Raw genomic sequence first — 18,242 nt, forward strand, 5'->3', positions numbered from 1 at the left:
GACTGTCCATGTTGTTTATGACCCTGATAAAAATTGCGACAAGGTGTGTTTGATGCATGGTTCGGTTAACAGAGCACAGAGATGATTGACAGACAAAGTACTAGGTTCAAAGAGTGGTTGCAATTTCCGCACCTGTGTATATAAATGTCTACTATAAAACAAGAGCAATACACTTGCTGCGTAAATGCACTTGCTGCCTACCAGAGATACAGTAAGCAGATCAATAGGGTCTAAAGTTCAGAATGATAGACTACTCAGTTCTCTGAAGACTCACTGAAGGAGTGAGTGATGGTGGAGGCATAACCATGACCACCAGCTACTGTTGCCACTGCTGATATGTGAGCTGTGGGAGAGCTGTTGCTGGTGTAGTTCTTGGTACTATTGCTGTTTTAGTGATAGCTGTTGCTACCAAAATTCCAGAACTTGGGATCTGTGACGCTGGTGCTGGGTGTGAATGCCACTGAAAGCATGCCACTTTTATGTCCCACTTCACACAAATGTTTAATATGTAAACAAAGCCAAGTTTGTCAAGCACAGAACACTGAATGAAATTCAGACACAGAAACAAAAAGTCCATGTATAATGCAGCATCAATATCCATTAAGCAGAATAGCCTGATTGATAATAACTAATGCAATGTACTGTGCTTGACACAGTCATGGCTGCCTGCTCGGCCCATGTGACATGTTATACATGCCTCTAGGGGCATTCATTAGCTGCACTTGCACCTCTCAGCTGCTATCAGAATTTGCCATTGGTAGGGATATCAAAGACAGTCAAAAATAAAGATGGATAGAGGATGGAAAATTAGATGAGAAATGAACAGTGCTGTTAAAAACTGAAAAAGAGGTTTTTTTAAAGAAAAATTTTGACCATGGTATAGAGTGTTTTATGCTATCATTATCATCAGCATCATTGTCATCTTCATCATCTGAAAGAGCTTTTATGTAATCACTTGACACAATACAAGACACCTGATTTGTTTTCCATGTAGCACAATATACTCAATAATAACTTACTAACCAGAATAAATGATTTCCATTTGTAGGTGTGATCCAGTGTTAACATATGGCATCTTAAAAAGACCAGTTTTTCCTTCATTCCATCCACATTTTGAAATTTATGATAAAAAGGCTCTTAATTTTAAAGCTTACTTCAAACAATCTGTTTTTGAGTCACCAGTGGAACATTATCGTGTAAGGCATGTCAACATTGTCTATTTTCTTGAGAATGATACAATCACTGTCATGGAACCAGCAACTGAAGTAAGTATTGCTTATTTAATTTGATATTGTAATTATTCATAGTTCCATTTCATTAAAATGTCATTGGTTTCGTGGAAAAGCATAAGCACTTATCTATGTGTTTGATGTTTATGTTTTGATACATTTTGAGTGTGCTGCTTGTGACATAAAGATTACTGCATGCAAAGTTTTAACTGAATTATTTTGTGTACAGACAAGAGGATGTAGCCTAATTTAACAGCTGATCTGGCCTCTACTTTAGCTGACAATGAGACAAATGTGCTGTAGCTTTTAAGATTTTGTGAGATGTCTGACTCACCCCCTAATCTTTTATGGAAAAGTTTTTAATGTGTCACCAGGGCGAGTGGCTCATCCTGGTTTTTTGTAAGTGATCAACCAACTACACTTTCTTGTGCCCTTTTTTTAACTTTTATCCTACCATTCAGTTAAAATTTTAATAATACATGTTTAACATTGATTAAGTTATAAGTTTTATATTTCTGAAGATTGGGTATGAGTAAGCACGTGAAAGTGAGTGAAAATGAAGAGAGTGATTTTAATTTTAAGTGTCATATTTTAGGCATTTTTAGTGTTAACTGTTTTAAGCACATTTATCTCATATTTGTTTTAGTAAGAGCACTAATTACATTGCTATTGAGCACACACATGTGTGCACATTTGTGTTGCCATGTACAGATACGCTACATAACATTAAGTTGCTAATGGTCTGAGAGTAGCACCCTTCTCCCTCCTTATACCTCACCTACAACTTAACTGAACTGTCCATCAAATACATATCAGGTCTTGATTTCCTCCGTGGTCCCAGTTTTCATCAGACTTTGTGCTCACCTGCCTCTCTGCTTTATTCCTACAACTTTTCCTGCACTGCCAGCATATCAATTAGTTTCATACTGGCATGACCTTTAGTTGTATTAATTATCTCTGTGTTCATTTGAGGTAAAGTGAAAAGATTTTGAGTTTGGCACAGAATTGAAATTGCTATCAATGATATTTTGTTTTTATGTTAGTATGTGCTACACAATTTATCTGAGGTTTTCATTTTTCACTTGAACATACATCCTAAGTTGATGAAGATTTTTTAGGAGTTTGGGTTTGGCATAGAATTGAAATTGCTATCAATGATATTTTGTTTTTATGCTAGTATGTGCTACACAATTTATCTGAGTTTTTCATTTTTCACTTGAACATACATCCTAAGTTGATGAAGATTTTTTAGGAGTCTGTTCCTTCATATTCAACAGTGAAAAATTGAATTAAAATTTGGTTATACTTTCTCTTCATATGATCCATCTAGAAGATGTCTCAAAAATGCAACACAGGTGGACACAAAAAGAAAGTTCCCCATATTAGGTAACCAGTGATTATATGAAACAGCTGATACTACAGACCTATCAGAAGAAAGAATACAGAAAATTTTGCTTAAGCTTTGAGCAGAGTGGATTCCACATTTGCTGAGTTGTGACCAAAGGCAGGTAAAGACATATTACTCAGATATTCTTGGAGTATTGTAAAAATATCCAACCTTTTTTGTGGATTGATTTGTATTCTTTATGAGACATCGATCTATTGCTTTGGACCAAAAATGGAACAGCAGTCAAAGCAATGGATGGAACTGGTGGCTCTGCATCACAACAGACAAAGTAAATTTAATCTACAGGACAAATTACGGGCAGTGTTATTCCAGAAGCATCTTTCATCCTGATAACCTTGCAGGGGGTAAAAGCAATGAGTGGCAGACACTATGCAGGTCTTTTGAAGCAACTAAAAGTAAGTAATGTTTGGGAAGAGACTAGGAGTTTGGAAGGAAAAATGAGGAGCATTTTGTTTTAAAGTAAATAAATGTAGATTTTTGTAGTTACAAATTGAGCTTGCTGCCATGCATGACCTGTTGAAACGGTTTGGTTAAAATCCACTATTATCTGTGTCATGAAAAACTATGAGGTATTGTAAAACTCAGTATTTGCTCTCAGTCAATTAAAACAAAAGTTGATAAATACAAATTGTGCTCAGCATCTGAGAGACCTGAAGAGAAAATAACAATGTAGGACTCAATAACCATGTAGGATGTCGATAATGTAGAACATCATTGTCAATGATAATGTGAGATAGTTTTATGTAAAGTAAAGAACATAAAATGTGGGCAGGCACTTGCCACCAGAACAAATAATAGAAATTAGTGGTTTACACAACAACTTTAACTTCTGATTATTGCTCAGCTCAAGCCACCTTCATCAAAGACAAGTTTGCACTAGAAGAATATGTTGTTAAGCTATTAAATAGAGGTTAATATGGAGTGATTCAGGAAATGGTATACATGTAACTTAGGGCTCAGGTTGCAGGATGTCCAGGTTGAAAGTGAAGGAATCCAAGAAGCTCAACAACAAGAAGAAAATACCAGGCATTGCCTGTTCACATTGGCTACCAGATATTGGTGAACCCAAAAGCATTAGAAAGAAAAGAATACAGAGCAGCTGACCTATCTTACGATGATATCACAGTTTTTCACCATCATGTGAATAGTTTATACAAAATGGACCACAATAAATTATTACTAAAATATATTGTAATCAGATCACCAAAATGAAGGAATATAAAGAAAGAAGCAAAAATGAAGACTACTGTTTCAATAAATATCAGCATAAGAAAAAAAAAATTGCCAGAAAGTACGTGTATGTGTTGCAACTTAAAAGGAAGATCAAAGATGTCCAAAGAAAGACTCTCAAATCTGGCCAGTAATTTTGTGAAATAGGGAAGATACCAACTAAAAACCAAGGGGGAGACCATAGCACTACAAGAAGATAAGAGGTTACACTAGCTACAAAGAATGACATCAAAACATAGAGATGTAGGGAGGGTTATTATTCAAGAAAAAAGTCCAGCATCTGAACTGAAAGCAGCAAAAATGTGGAAACATTTCTGTAAATAAAAGGAAATCATCAGGCCTTCCTACTTGCTCTTTATTGAAGTACAAACATACATTATATCACTACTTTAACTTGTCATTTAAAACTCCCCAAACAGATACTTGCACAACAAGCCGGAATGGTGTAATGAAACTAGAAAAGGAACAAGATCTGGAGGAAAAGAATCAATCAATAAAACAACAGGTTGCCAAACTTCGCACAAAAAAGTTCTATGCAATAATGAAGGAGGAAAATTAAAAAGTGATAAAAGTATTTATTGATATACGGCAGTATCACCCAACAACAGAGCTCTCTGTAGCTGAAGTATTCTATCCAAGACAGGTTTGGCTATACAATATGTGCATTATGATTCATTCACTAGTACAGACAAAGGAAAGATTGCTTTTTACACATGGCTCAAAACAGAAGGACCAAAAGGATGCAACCAAGTAGCCTCTGCCCAGTTGGATTTTCTCAGAAACTTTGAGATGTCCCAGCCAGAAAATATTCCAAATGAAACTCATTTATTCCCTGAATCCTGTATCAAACAAAATAAAAATACAGTAATGAAGTGCACACTAATGGCCTTCATGGTAGAAAGCAGCAAATTTAAGAAGCTGGTACAGCATTTCCCTTTTTGTGGTCACAACCATAATCCTGACAGTGTGTCTGACAGAGTGGATAAAGACTACCAGAAAAAGGAAGGTATTCTTTAAATGATACTATAAAGTGTTAGAACAACATGATATCATCACGATACTAAATTTAGACTTGGAAGCATACGATCCAGTGCACCATAAGTTCTATGAACTAAGATGCTTGTAAAAATAACTGCTCAGCAGGTGATGGCTTATGAAAAGTCTAAAAAGAAGGTATTATTGTCAGTATCAGACACTTATAGTGGACGTCCTGTAGAGGGTGAGGTACAGAAATCCAGAAACTGCAGTCAGGAAGTGAGCAAAGAAAAAGAAGAACATGCTCAGTAACATATGAGGCATTTTAACATACCACAAGGAGCAGAAGGGTTCTATAAGGACATTGTTGAAAGTGGTCAATATATTTCCAGTTTAGTGTTGTTGTAACCAGTATTTTGTGCAGTATTTCAATAACATTTCTTACTATTTTGCTCTTCTGCTTATCAAACACACATGGAAAAGTATGATACTAATGTGTTGTATTGTAATACATTATTGTATTTCTATGCTAAACAAATACTAAAGTAGCATTCTTTGTAATTACTGTTGATGATGAAAAAGAAACTGAAAAAAATCATTTGAAATGTGTATGTTACCAAAATTTTAATTTGCATCTTTCCGTTTTTCCACTTTTGAAAAACTTGGAAATTTTGTCACTCTATTCTGATATAAAAAATGAAAATTTTATAAAAGTCAAACACTTAATCAGAATCACTTGTACAAAAGCAGTGTATATGTTAAATTATCAATTATTATATTGTGTATTTTATTATATATTATATAATTAGTACTAGCTATACACAACAACACATTGCTGTGGCTTAGTCTGATTAAATGGAAAATAAAGAAAACCCTTTATCTGTCCACCCCTCCCCATCCTCTCTCTCTCTCTCTCTCTCTCTCTCTCCACTCTCCATCTCATTCTGCCCTCTCTCTCCCCCTTTCTGTCATCATCACCTCTTACCCTCTTATTTTGTTCATCTTCTCCTCCCTTCCCTCTCCATCTTCTGCTGTCCCTTCTCTCTGCCCATCACCTCTTGTCCCCTTTCTGAATCCACTTTCTCATCCAACCCTCTCTTTCCACATCCTCCTCCTCTTCTTTCTGTACATCTCCTCCCTTCTGCTTTCTGTCTCCATTTTCTCCCACTCCTTTATCCATTTTGTCTTTTCCTCTCTCTCTGACCTTGAGCCTTCTTTATAGTGTAGAGCCTCATTGACTGGAGTAGAATTGTCCTCAGTAAAGATTCTCACTTTTAACAGACCTCTTCCTAAGATTTCCACAGTCTATAAGTTGTCCTACTCCTTTGTCCACATGGTGACTTCAGGCACTACAGGAGATTCAAATTTATAGTCCAAGGTCGTTAACAAGTACGAACAGTTTGGTACTTAACTCATATTGATGGCTGCGTTGTTGTCTTCATGAAGTCTAGAGGTGATTCCACTGCGATGTTCCCGCGGTTTTCTTTGTGTTTGGATGAGACTAACTGGTTTGTTGGGCGACGTGTTATTTTGATTTTTAGAGAGCAAACGTTACATTAGTTTTGCACATCACTATTTAATTCATTTATTCACATTTAACACTTCTACAATAATATGAAATAAGACATTGTTTAACACCACCTCTGTATCACCACCTCCTCCAACCCACGCTCCCGATCCAAAGACTGCCATCACCTCTTCCAAAGGTCCACCTCCTTCCCGCTTGACCAAAGATAACTGTCTCTTGGTTGTTAAACTCACAGTCAAAGGCTATATTTACATAAAACATTACACGTAAAGAAATTACTGACATACATGATTTTGCGTTCTGTTATAATACCCCCCCCCCCCCCCCCCCCCACACACACACACAAGTCCATGCATGCCATGCATGGGATTGTGTGTCACTCTGGAATAAAATATATCTAATACATACATCATAATAAAATTTCCAGTTCCGAAAGTTAGTAATAAAATTGGTTTTCCAAGTGATCTTAGTTATATATATAGACTTTCCATGATACACAATTTGAAGGTTACATTGGCTGTATTGAGTAATAAGTGTAATGAACTTATAGCTAACAATAAAATATATCACCTTATATTTAATTGATCATGGTAGCTGCAGAGCCGTGTTAAGATGGGCACATAATTATACAGTATATGTATAAACTCAAGTTTACTTCAATACTGACTTAATGCATCTTAGTTAAACTCACTCTTCTGATAGCAGGAAACATTGTCAATGGTTTCTTTAGAATATATTAAGTGAACTGTGGAATGAAGGATCTCTCACAATCTTTTAATATAAGCGTTTCAATGAAATACCTTATGGTATGGCTTGTGCCAAAAACAACCATTAAATCTAAAGACATCATTATTCTAAAATAAACAGGTTCTTTTAACCACATACATAAAATGGACATAGTTCAAAATATTGTAATACTTGTACACAGTGTTAAATGGTTGTCTCTAAGGGAAAATTCGTGTAGATGTGATGCATGTAATCACGTGGTGAATCCAGTGCAAATTCAATTATGTGTGATCAGCACTGTATTTTCAGAGTCAGATTGGTTTACCTATTTATGATTTAATGTTTCCTTTATAATAAGGTAGCTGAGACATTCTTTATAGGATTGTGTCTTTATCATTGCAGTATTCTCACATTGTATATCTATGTCTGCTTTGTAGGTCAAATTTTGACAAACTCTACACTTACATTGTGTAAGATTGTTAGTATTTATACCTTAACTTTACATCATTATTAAACAGTGTTTCATTTTGATTTACTCTCCTGTGCTCAAATAGCATACTGCCATGAATAGAAATTATTTCAAATTGTGTAATAGAGCATGGGATAAATTCCTAACAGCTCTTCATTCACTTTAACATTAAATTATCTAAACTATTACAGAATATTCTCCCACAATATAAACTCCAAAATTAGTATCACATAACCTTCAATCCATCACAAGGGTTTCAAAAGTAACACATCAACATCTGTCTCCATAATGCTCTAAACCTCAATACATTCTTAATTCACATAAATAAATTTCATGACTACCCACTTTATTTTTAACACACTACAACATACCTGGTCTTTCAAAGCGCACTCTCATAATCTGACAAGTACCTCCAGTTTGCTTTATCCATTAAATAATGTTCCATCTGACATAGCTTACAAATGACAAGATTTTGTCTTCTTACACACAATCATTATTCATATCTTATTACTTTAAAAGTGTCCACATCATTAACTTTGGTTTCTGTTAAGAGACATTACTATGACACTGTAGAATGTTTCATAGTCTGACACACTGATCTCATACCAAATTTAATGAATGGGTATATTAGAGAACAAAGAGAAATTAGTACAAACATAATTCACATTAACACAAAATCTACTTCATACTTTTAGTTGACATAGTATCACACTTTGACATGAAGTTTTCCCTGAATGATAAAACAATAAAGTGATATAGATGGGCCAGTCAACCAGTTCTTTCTGAGCAGCATTTTACTTATTAATGACTATTTTATGGGTCATGTTTGTAGAGTTTTAACTCTGTAACATTGCACAGTCCAAATAACTTGTTGGATTTTGGGTAGATTAGCCTATAGGCATTAGGTTGCGGGTTTTCCTTGATTTCAAGGGCCTATATAGATGTCAAAAAATTTCTTTATTTCTGGACTCATCAATTTAGATTTTCCTGTGGTTTTACTAAAACCAGATCTCCTGTCCTGAACTGTACTCCTTTACTTCTTGCATCACGTCTCTGTTTTTTTACCTCTCCTTGTCTTTTCATAGTGTTCCTAACAGCTGTCTCTCTTTCCTGGGGTGTCATAGTTTGACAAGGTGGGAAATCAACATTCTCAGAAATCAGATTTGCAGGTCGTCTATTAAACATTACTTCATAAGGTGAAAAACCAGTGGATGAATGCTGTAGGCTGTTCAGTATATCCTCGAAGTCAGTAACATTTTCAATCCAATTAACATGATTTTTACTACAATATGTTCTGCAGAGCCTTCCAATTTCCCTCATGTACCTTTCTGCTGGGTTACTTGGTGGGTGAAAAACCGAAATCAAAATATGTTTTATTCCTGTATCTTCAATAAAATTTTTCCATAATTTAGATGTAAACTGTGACCCATTATCAGACGTGATGGCCTGGGGTATACCAACATTTGTGAAATAATGATTCGTCAGCTTGATGATAATTTGTTTACTGGTTGCTCTCTTTAATGGATACAATTTTATAAATTTAGAGAAAACATCAACTATAACAAAGATGTAACTGTACCCTCCTCTTGATTTTGGTAATCGTCCATATAAATCGATAGCTGTCAATTCAAGGTTTTTATTTGGTAAAATGTTTTGCATCAGTCCTTTAGATGTTTGGTTGCTCACTTTTACTCTCTGACAACAATCACAGGTTTCAAGTTTTTTCTTCACTCTCCTACTGATATTACAGAAGTATACATTTTCCTGTATCTTCTGTATACATTTTGTTGCTCCGCAGTGTCCGAAGCTTTCATGTATGTAACTGATTAACGTGTCAATGCATTACTCAGGCCAACATAGTATCCAATTGTCTAAGTTAGGTCTAGGTCTCCTAAACAAAATCCCTTTTTGTACCTTATAATACTGATCTACCTTTTCTCCTCCCTTTTTCTCTATATAACTTTTAACCAACTTCCAATTGTGATCATGATTTTGGTTTCTATGAATATCATTACAGATTTTTAGTACTTCAGCTTCATCTTTTACACCCTTTAAGTACATAAGTTTGAACTCTTTCTCCTCTTTTCCATAAGTATTTTCAACATCTGTACCTACTGGTAGTCTGGAAAGGGCATCTGCAATGACATTATGTTTACCCTGAATAAATTTGATCTCATAGTCAAACTGTTGAAGGAATAAAACCCACCTTGTTATACGGTCATAATTGAGTCTGCACTTCTGAATGTAAGATAGAGCTTTATGGTCAGAGAAGACAATTACCTTGTGCCCTAACAGATAACTTTTAAACCTATTGAATGCCCAGTGGATGGCAAGTAGTTCCTTCTCTGTGACTGTATATGATTTTTCATACTTTTGTAAGACACGGCTAGCAAAAGCAGTAGAATGGTGTTCTAATTTTCCTTCTACTTCTATGTTTTGAAACAAGTGTACCCCTAAAGCTGTCTCACTACTATCTGTCATTATACAGAATGGTATCGACATAACAGGTCTATACAAAATCTGACTTTGGGACAGTTGTTGTTTTATTTCCATGAATGCATCCTGACATTCTTGTGTCCAATCCCAAACAGTATTATTTTTTAGTAAGTTACATAAGCAGTTTGCATTTAAAGCTTGGGTACTAAGAAATTTTCTATAGAATCCAGTGAGACCAAAAAAGGACTTGTTGTTTTTTGTTCTTGGGAGTAGGGAAGTTTACAATGGCCTCAAATTTATCCTTATCAGGTAAGATTCCCTTTTCTGAAATATTATGCCCCAAAAATTTCAGTTCATTAACTCCAAAACAACATTTTTCCAATTTTACAGTCATTCCCCCTTCCTTCAATTTTGACAGACTTGTCTCAGAAGGTTTAGATGATCTTCCCAGGTTTTTCCAGTTACAAGAATGTCATCTACATATACTATTAATTTTGAAGACAATTCATCACCTAATACAAAATCCAATGCTCTGATAAATTCAGCCACAGATACATTCAATCCAAAAGGGACAACACAATATTGGTAACTTTTGCTACCATACAAAAAGGCAGTATACTTCCTAGAATCAAGTTCAAGTGGTATTTGGTGAAAACCAGATGTCAAGTCTAGGTTACTCGTAAATTTTACATTATCAAATTTGTGCAGAAGTTCATCCATATTGTCAGGATGGTCATTTTCTCTAATCCAAACCTTATTAAGGTGCCTAGAATCGAGTACAAGTCTAACCCCACCATTTCTCTTAGACACAATTACTAATGGGTTGTTGTAAGCACTTCTACTTCTTTCTATAATCCCCCAAGTTTCCATTTTTTGGATTTGCCTTTCTACATCTTTTTTCCTGGAGAATGGAATGCCATATGGTTTTAGGAAGAAAGGATGATGATCTCTGAGTTGAAGTCTGCACTGATAGTCTTTTACCTTCCCTGGTGTCTCACTAAATGTATCCTGAAATTCTCATAACACTTCTCTTAACTGATTTTTCTGACTTTCGCTTAGATTTACAGCTTCTTTCAATTTGACTTCGACTAATTCTTCGAAATTTTGTTCATTTATAAGGTCAAAGGATGTATTATCACTTATGGCTTGATTATCTACCTCGCTTACAACTGCTTTGATATGGTTGCAAGAATTACTACAGTTAAGGATGAGCATTTCTGTTTTCAGAATACTATTTTTCTCAGGTTCAGTAATTATAACACTCTTATCTTCCCAAGAGAAGCTTACACCCACTTTTAAGACCCAATCCATGCCAAAAATGATATTTTCTTCTAACCTTGGGACCACAAGGCAACCCTGCTCAAATTCCACATTTTCAATTTCAAATGTTAACAGTACTTGGCTCTTAACTGCCTTACTTTGCCTACCAGTGGCACCTCTGATTTTTACCCCTACTACCGGCATTTCTACAAAGTTCTTACCATCCCTAATTTTATCTCTAAATTTTTCTGATATTGCACATATGGAACTTCCTGTATCAATAAGACAGTGTCCTTCCCACTGATTTACTCTTATTTTAATGTATGGACAGCCTAATTCCTTTTCATCTGCCTTCCCCTCGGGAACTTCATAAATAAATCTTTTTAAATTTCTTTATAATTTCCATCTACTTCCTTCCTTTCAGTCTTCATCAGGTTTACCTGAGTTTCAGATTCTAAGTTACTAGTATCAAGTTTACACTTTGGCTGCACACAAAATATCTCCCTACTGTTTATGTACCTTTCACTCAGACTCTTTCTTTTACTCTCCCACCAGCGTGGGCATAAAACTCTACTAATTATACTTAGATGATACCAAAACACTTTGCTACTACAACTCTCATTATACTGGTTCCGCAGGATTTCTAAAAACTGGCTTCCTTTACTTTCAATAATATCACACAAATCTAATTCTTTCACAATATTTTTACTTTTGTTATCACCACTTTGATTAACTATGAAATGATCAGGACAGACATGTAGCAATTGATTTTCAGCTGCCACGTCACTATTCTTATCGTATTCCTTTGCTTCGTCACCACAACTATCATCAAGTTTCAACACTTCATTGTTTATTTCAATAAAAACATTGTACTCACCTTCTGGTTTGCTTACCATACTTTTCACATCAATAATACTAACATCATCACTACTATGGTATACTTTACTGCCAGTTTCATCTATGTCTCTCTTGTTTCTCACTTTCTATGGTTGATTCTTTTTCCTGTTGCTTAGGTTTATCATCAGCTGACTCACTATTACCTTCTTGTGTGAACAATCCCCCCCATTCTGAACTAAAACATTTATTACCCTCTTCATTATTAGCTTGCTCTCCCCTTTTTGCCCAGCTGTAAAAATCACTTAACATATCCTCATCCAGAATTGAATCAGAACTTTGACCTCTCCTATGTTTATTTTGTGGTGGTCTACTGTACCACATAGCATCCCAAAATTTTTTATCAAAATTTGTATAATTCACTTGGCATTCCTGGTTTTTATCCTGTTTATTAATGGTACAGTTATTTACACTATTTGATTTTGTATGAAAGTTAGTGGTCTTATTATGTTTAAATCTCTTCGCCCCAAAGCTGTGGACCCTCATTGAGGCGGTTCGGAGTTTTCCGGATGGCTACCTCTATTATCACTCCTCTAATTTGTATTCATTCTGTTGTTACCTTCCCATCTGTTGTTCCTAGTTACACCATTGTTTTCCCAGTTTCTCCCTTTCCCATTAGCATTGTACTCTCTTGTTCTATCATATTGGTGTTCATTCCAAAAATCTCTATCGTCCCTTCTAGGGTTCTCCCCACGGTAATCAGAATTCCACCTCCCACTGTAATGGTTTTCATTACTAAACTGTTGCACATTTCTCTCCATTGTTCTGTCTAATTTGTCGATATATTTTAGAAACTGGTCTAAACAGTCGTCAGGTCCATGCACTAATTCCCACTGTATTCTTTCAGGTAACCTTCCATCAAGGGCATCAATTTGCGTCATTTCGTTGAAGGGTTTACCTAGATGCATCAGTTTCCTAAGTTGATCCCTGCAAAACTCTTTCATTGAGTGGTTTCTGCCCCTGAAACTAGGCTCATTTAAAAATTCACTTTTTATTCTACCCTGTTCAGTCTCAGACCAAAACTTATTTAAGAAACTCTTCTTAAAATCATCAAACGTTTTCCACTCATCAAAATGTTGGTTTGCCCAAGACAAAGCTTCTCCCTCAAGAAATTTTTTGACAAATTTAATCTTTAGTTTATCAGACATACCAGGAACAAGGTTGCAGAGCAGTGTTGTAGAAAGTCTACAGGGTGTAAATTATCACAAGGAAAACTTTTTACAGGTGAATTACTCCACACACTTCCACCATTCATACATAAATTTGTAGACACAAAATTATCTTGCATGTCAGTGAGTCTGTTGTCTATTACACTTAAATTACATGTTACAGACTCTTCTATCTTATGTAATTCAGCATCTAAGGAATTAACTTTTGATTCTGTATCTATACTTAATTTGTCTACCCTCTCCACCACAGTTCTTTGAGCTGCGGTTAACCTTTCAATCTCTTTCCCTTGACTTGAGCTGATTGTGGCTAATTTATTTTCTAAGGTCACGAACTTATTTTCTATGGCCTCAATTTTGGAGTTCATGCCCTTCAAACTTTCTCCTAATTGAAGTTTTAAATTAGAGATCTCTTCTTTCAGTACATCACCTTTGCTTTTCATTTTTGCTTCCAGCGATTCACTAGTTACGTTTAATTTCACTTCTAGAGATTCACTGGATGCATTTATTTTTGATTCTAGGAATACACTATTTGAATTCATTGCCATTGTTAATTCGGACTGCATTTGTCCCATTCTGGCAAAGAGTAACATTACCCAGTCCTGTTGATCTGGTTTTCTTTCGGTTTGTGAGTCATCTGGATCGTCACTTACACCACACCCGTTCGAGTCTAACATTTCTCCCACTTTCTTTTTAATTTCTTCTGCTAGTGTCATTATGACACCAAGTGTTTGGACACAGTTTTGACGAAAAGTTTAAAACAAAGAAGAATTGTACTTATCTTTTCACACCACGACGTCGATCACAGGTCCACCTCTCCAATAAGCCAGCACTTTGTTGGTTCTCACACTACTTTTTCTGGTCCAGGAAATGTCAGTTTGGTACTTAACTCATATCGATGGCTGCGTTGTTGTCTTTGTGAAGTCTAGAGGTGATTCCACTGCAATGTTCCCGCGGTTTTCTTTGTGTTTGGATGAGACTAACTGGTTTGTAGGGCGGCGTGGTATTTTGATTTTTAGAGAGCAAACGTTACATTAGTTTTGCACATCACTATTTAATTCATTTATTCACATTTAACACTTCTACAATAATATGAAATAAGACATTGTTTAACACCACCTCTGTATCACCACCTCCTCCAACCCACGCTCCTGATCCAAAGACTGCCAACCACCTCTTCCAAAGATCCACCTCCTTCCCGCATGACCAAAGATAACTGTCTCTTGGTTGTTAAACTCGCAGTCAAAGGCTATATTTACATAAAACATTACACGTAGAGAAATTACTGACATACATGATTTTACGTTCTGTTATACACATCAAAATGAGCCTCAACGGAAGATGTTTCTGGTGATAGGCAGAACAGCAGTGGGATACCAACCTGAATGTCACTTGTCATACAGTCCAACAGTCAGGAGTGATGTACTGGACTGCCATTTATTTTCATAGCAGGATCCCTTTGGTCATCATCTTTGTCACTCTTATGGCATAGTGGTACATTGATGATATTCTATGCCCCATATTGTTGCCCTTAATGGCAACCATTCTGGGCTTACATTTCAGCAAGATAATGCCCACCTGCACAAGGTGAGAGTTGCTACTGCTTTGCTTTGTACTCATGAAACCCTGCCTTGGCCATCAAGGTCACTTGATTGCTTCTAGTTGAGAACATTTGTAATATTATGGGCGGGGCTCACCAACCATCTAGAGATTTTGAGTCTAACCTGCCAGTTGTACAGCATTTGGCATGATATCCCTCAGGAGGACATCCAGCAACTTTGTCAATTGATGCCAAGCCAAATAACTGTCTGCACAAGGGCCAGAGGTGGACCAATGTATTAGTGACTTGTTCTGTTTGTGAATCTCTTTTTCTTGACTAAATCATCCATTTTTCTGAAACTGTAATTATTTGTTTGTCTGCACACACACACATCACTTCTACCAATTTCTGTACCATTTCTTTGTGGTGTACCTTTTTTTTCTCTTAGAGTGTATATTGCAAAATTTCAGACATTTATGAGTGCCTTGATAAACTCATACTATCATCATTAATTGTATGCCTATAATTATATTGTTCTCTTTTAGAAATTTTTGACACCAGTAGGCTCCAATAGCAGTCATTCCCAAATTTCATTGCACAGCTATGTGAGAAATAGGTTTGATTTTGAGAATTTTGGAACTGCACAAAGGCATATTTTTGGAAATTTTTGTAAGTTATGAGTGCTGTTTATAATTTATTTTACAACAAATCAATATTTGTGATTTACCGCTAATGTCAAAGAATAATTCACCCTGAATTACAGTATGTATCATTACAAATAAATATATATTTATGAGAATTTTCAGAAGTTATCATTATCGTGTGCATAAACTATTTTATGGTAAATCAGGATTTGTGATTTAGTTACTGTAGCACATTTTATGACTAACATAGTTTTCCTTTCATAAATTATCTACATTTGTCATACATTGACACTATTCTTGAATTTATTAATGACTAAATATCAAAATGTTAGGAAACTAGTAATTTTTACCACAGAATATTGTTGCCTTAGTAGAAATTTCAATTTGTGTACTAATTGCTTCAGTCCTTAAAGGCAATTAGTTGTATTTTTAGCTTAACAGATTAGAAGATAATTGGCAGGCTTGGTTTAAAATTATTTGTTTACTATCCTGTAAAACATTGCACAAGACATAATGCAACACCAGTGCATCTCCATTGTAAATGATGTTCTCAAACATGGGATGAAATAGTTGGTGTTCTAAGCTGCTGGAAGTTGCTATAATTACTGTCAAATGATAGGCAACTGCTGTGAACTAGTGTTTTGGGAGAGTTCCCAAAACTCGTGTACCATAGTTACCAAAGGTATCTCCTGTGAATACTGTCTATTCTGTGGGAAGTACAGAACCTGACACTACTCATCCACTTCTCTGTGAGTGGCATGTCAGTGGTAGTTATAGACATCCTCTACTGGGTAGACAGGGACCAGGATGGACTTTGGGTACCCTCCTAACCAACAGGTTCAAGGTGCTGTCTTCCACTCACCTGAATCTGACCCAGTGGGACTCTCTTCTCCTGTTGAGAAACTTGCTTTGTCCTGTGTCAAGCAATGGGGAAGGGAAGGTTTATATTGACTAACCATCAGCAGTTCAAACATGTGATGAATAGTAACACTTATATAAACGGCTACAAGAGGGTGTGTATACCTGAGGGCCTCATTCAGCATGTTAAAGAGGCTATTCCAGCAGCCATTGAAGGAACAGGGTGCAACCAAGTGCAGTTGTTTGCATATTGGGATAGACAACGCCTGTCATATGGGCTCTGAGATCATACTTGGATCATGACAGCAGTTGGCAGAGAAGATTGAGAAGACAGAATTTGCACATTTGCACAAGATCAAGGATCTGACAATTGTACATTACTTCCCTTAACTTCTAAAACATTAGTACTCCATGCATCAGTTGAACTTACACTACTAACTTCTATTCTACCCTTTTTCCTTCTGTAAGCCTCTCCAAATTACTCATATTCCTTCTCCTGGAGTCCTGTTTTTAACCAACCACTCACAAAATTCTTTATGCCTCTTCTCTGCATTCTCTGTATTCTCTGGAGTAACTCTTCTGTGCAAAGCAATACTCTGTTCCTCAATCTTAGATAAACAGATGTTGCCTGCTGGTAACTGAGCTACGTCCGCTGTTAAAATTCATAATGTTTCATCCATGGTAGGTCCTGTGGTACTGATGGCAACATGATTAACTCTTTTTCTGTTACATGAAACCCAAAAAATGATAAAAACATAACATAATAAGACAAGTACACTTAAACATAACACTATTCTAACATTCTAACTTAACTTTTCTGCCTGAGTGGCTACTCATGATTTTTACTTTACATGCTTAAACACAATGAATGATTTGCTAAAGCAAAATACATTGCCTGTTCCAAATGGCATAAACTAGCTAACATGTCATACATTCCTCTGACTCTGATGTTGTGAAAACTCTTTACAATAAATACAACAAAACAGCAACAATAAGAAAAACAAAATCAAATTTGAGGAGGACACTTAATTGTAACCCTATTGTAATAACATTTCCTAGCCCAGCTGCAGATGATGATCCTATACTTGAAACCAAACTGTACAGTCCTGGGGTGGATGACCTGCACAGTGGCAGGGCTGAGTTGAGGCAGTGGGTTATTATCAGGGTGATGGCCAATGGTTACTCAAGGAAACATCATTCTTAGCCATACATTTTATTAGAAAACAAACTACAGCATTTGTAGTAGCATTCTGTGGTGGCAATGCCCATCCAGGATGTGCTGACAGCAACAGCAATGAGTGTGGTGGTGCTGTTTGGCATCAGCAGCTGTGCAGAGCAGCACATATACCTTCTGGCCATCGCTCTGCGACTTAGGACATGATGCACCAGTAGGTGGGGAATCCCATCATGGTTCTTGTATCAGAACACAGCCCTCAACATTGATGCCTAACCTTGTGAGTGGAAATATACAGCATCAGTCTGCCCACTCAGTTCTAGGTGTTTAAGGTGTGGAAAACACTGATAAGGAGAAGGGACAGGATGATAGGACATCTGCTAAGACATGAGGGAATGACTTCCATGGTACTAGAGGGAGCTGTAGAGGGCAAAAACTATAGAGGAAGACAGAGATTGGAATACGTCAAGCAAATAATTGAGGACGTAGATTGCAAGTGCTACTCTGAGATGAAGAGGTTAGCTCAGGAAAGGAATTCGTGGCGGGCCGCATCAAACCAGCCAGTAGACTGATGAAAAAAAAAAAAAAACTACTTGTTTTACCAATGCACCACTTCTGAACATGTACACCAAAACAAGCCCATTGTTTGGAGCTGTTGCAATTGGTCTGCTGATACTACTATATCAAAGTTATTGAGTTGCTGGC

The 18,242-nt window shown here is 36.2% G+C and overlaps 1 protein-coding gene across 1 annotated transcript in view; it reads left to right on the top strand.

Annotated features, from left to right (window-relative positions):
* LOC124777302 (EF-hand domain-containing protein 1-like) overlaps positions 1–18,242 on the top strand; it is a 203,751-nt gene that overhangs the window by 41,119 nt on the left and 144,390 nt on the right. Inside the window, exon 3 of the mRNA XM_047252653.1 lies at positions 1,049–1,265. Within this exon, the coding sequence (XP_047108609.1) occupies positions 1,049–1,265 (217 nt within the window). The remainder of the gene's footprint in view (positions 1–1,048; positions 1,266–18,242) is intronic.

The sequence above is a fragment of the Schistocerca piceifrons genome, chromosome 2 (assembly GCF_021461385.2).
Source record: "Schistocerca piceifrons isolate TAMUIC-IGC-003096 chromosome 2, iqSchPice1.1, whole genome shotgun sequence".
NCBI lineage: Eukaryota > Metazoa > Arthropoda > Insecta > Orthoptera > Acrididae > Schistocerca > Schistocerca piceifrons.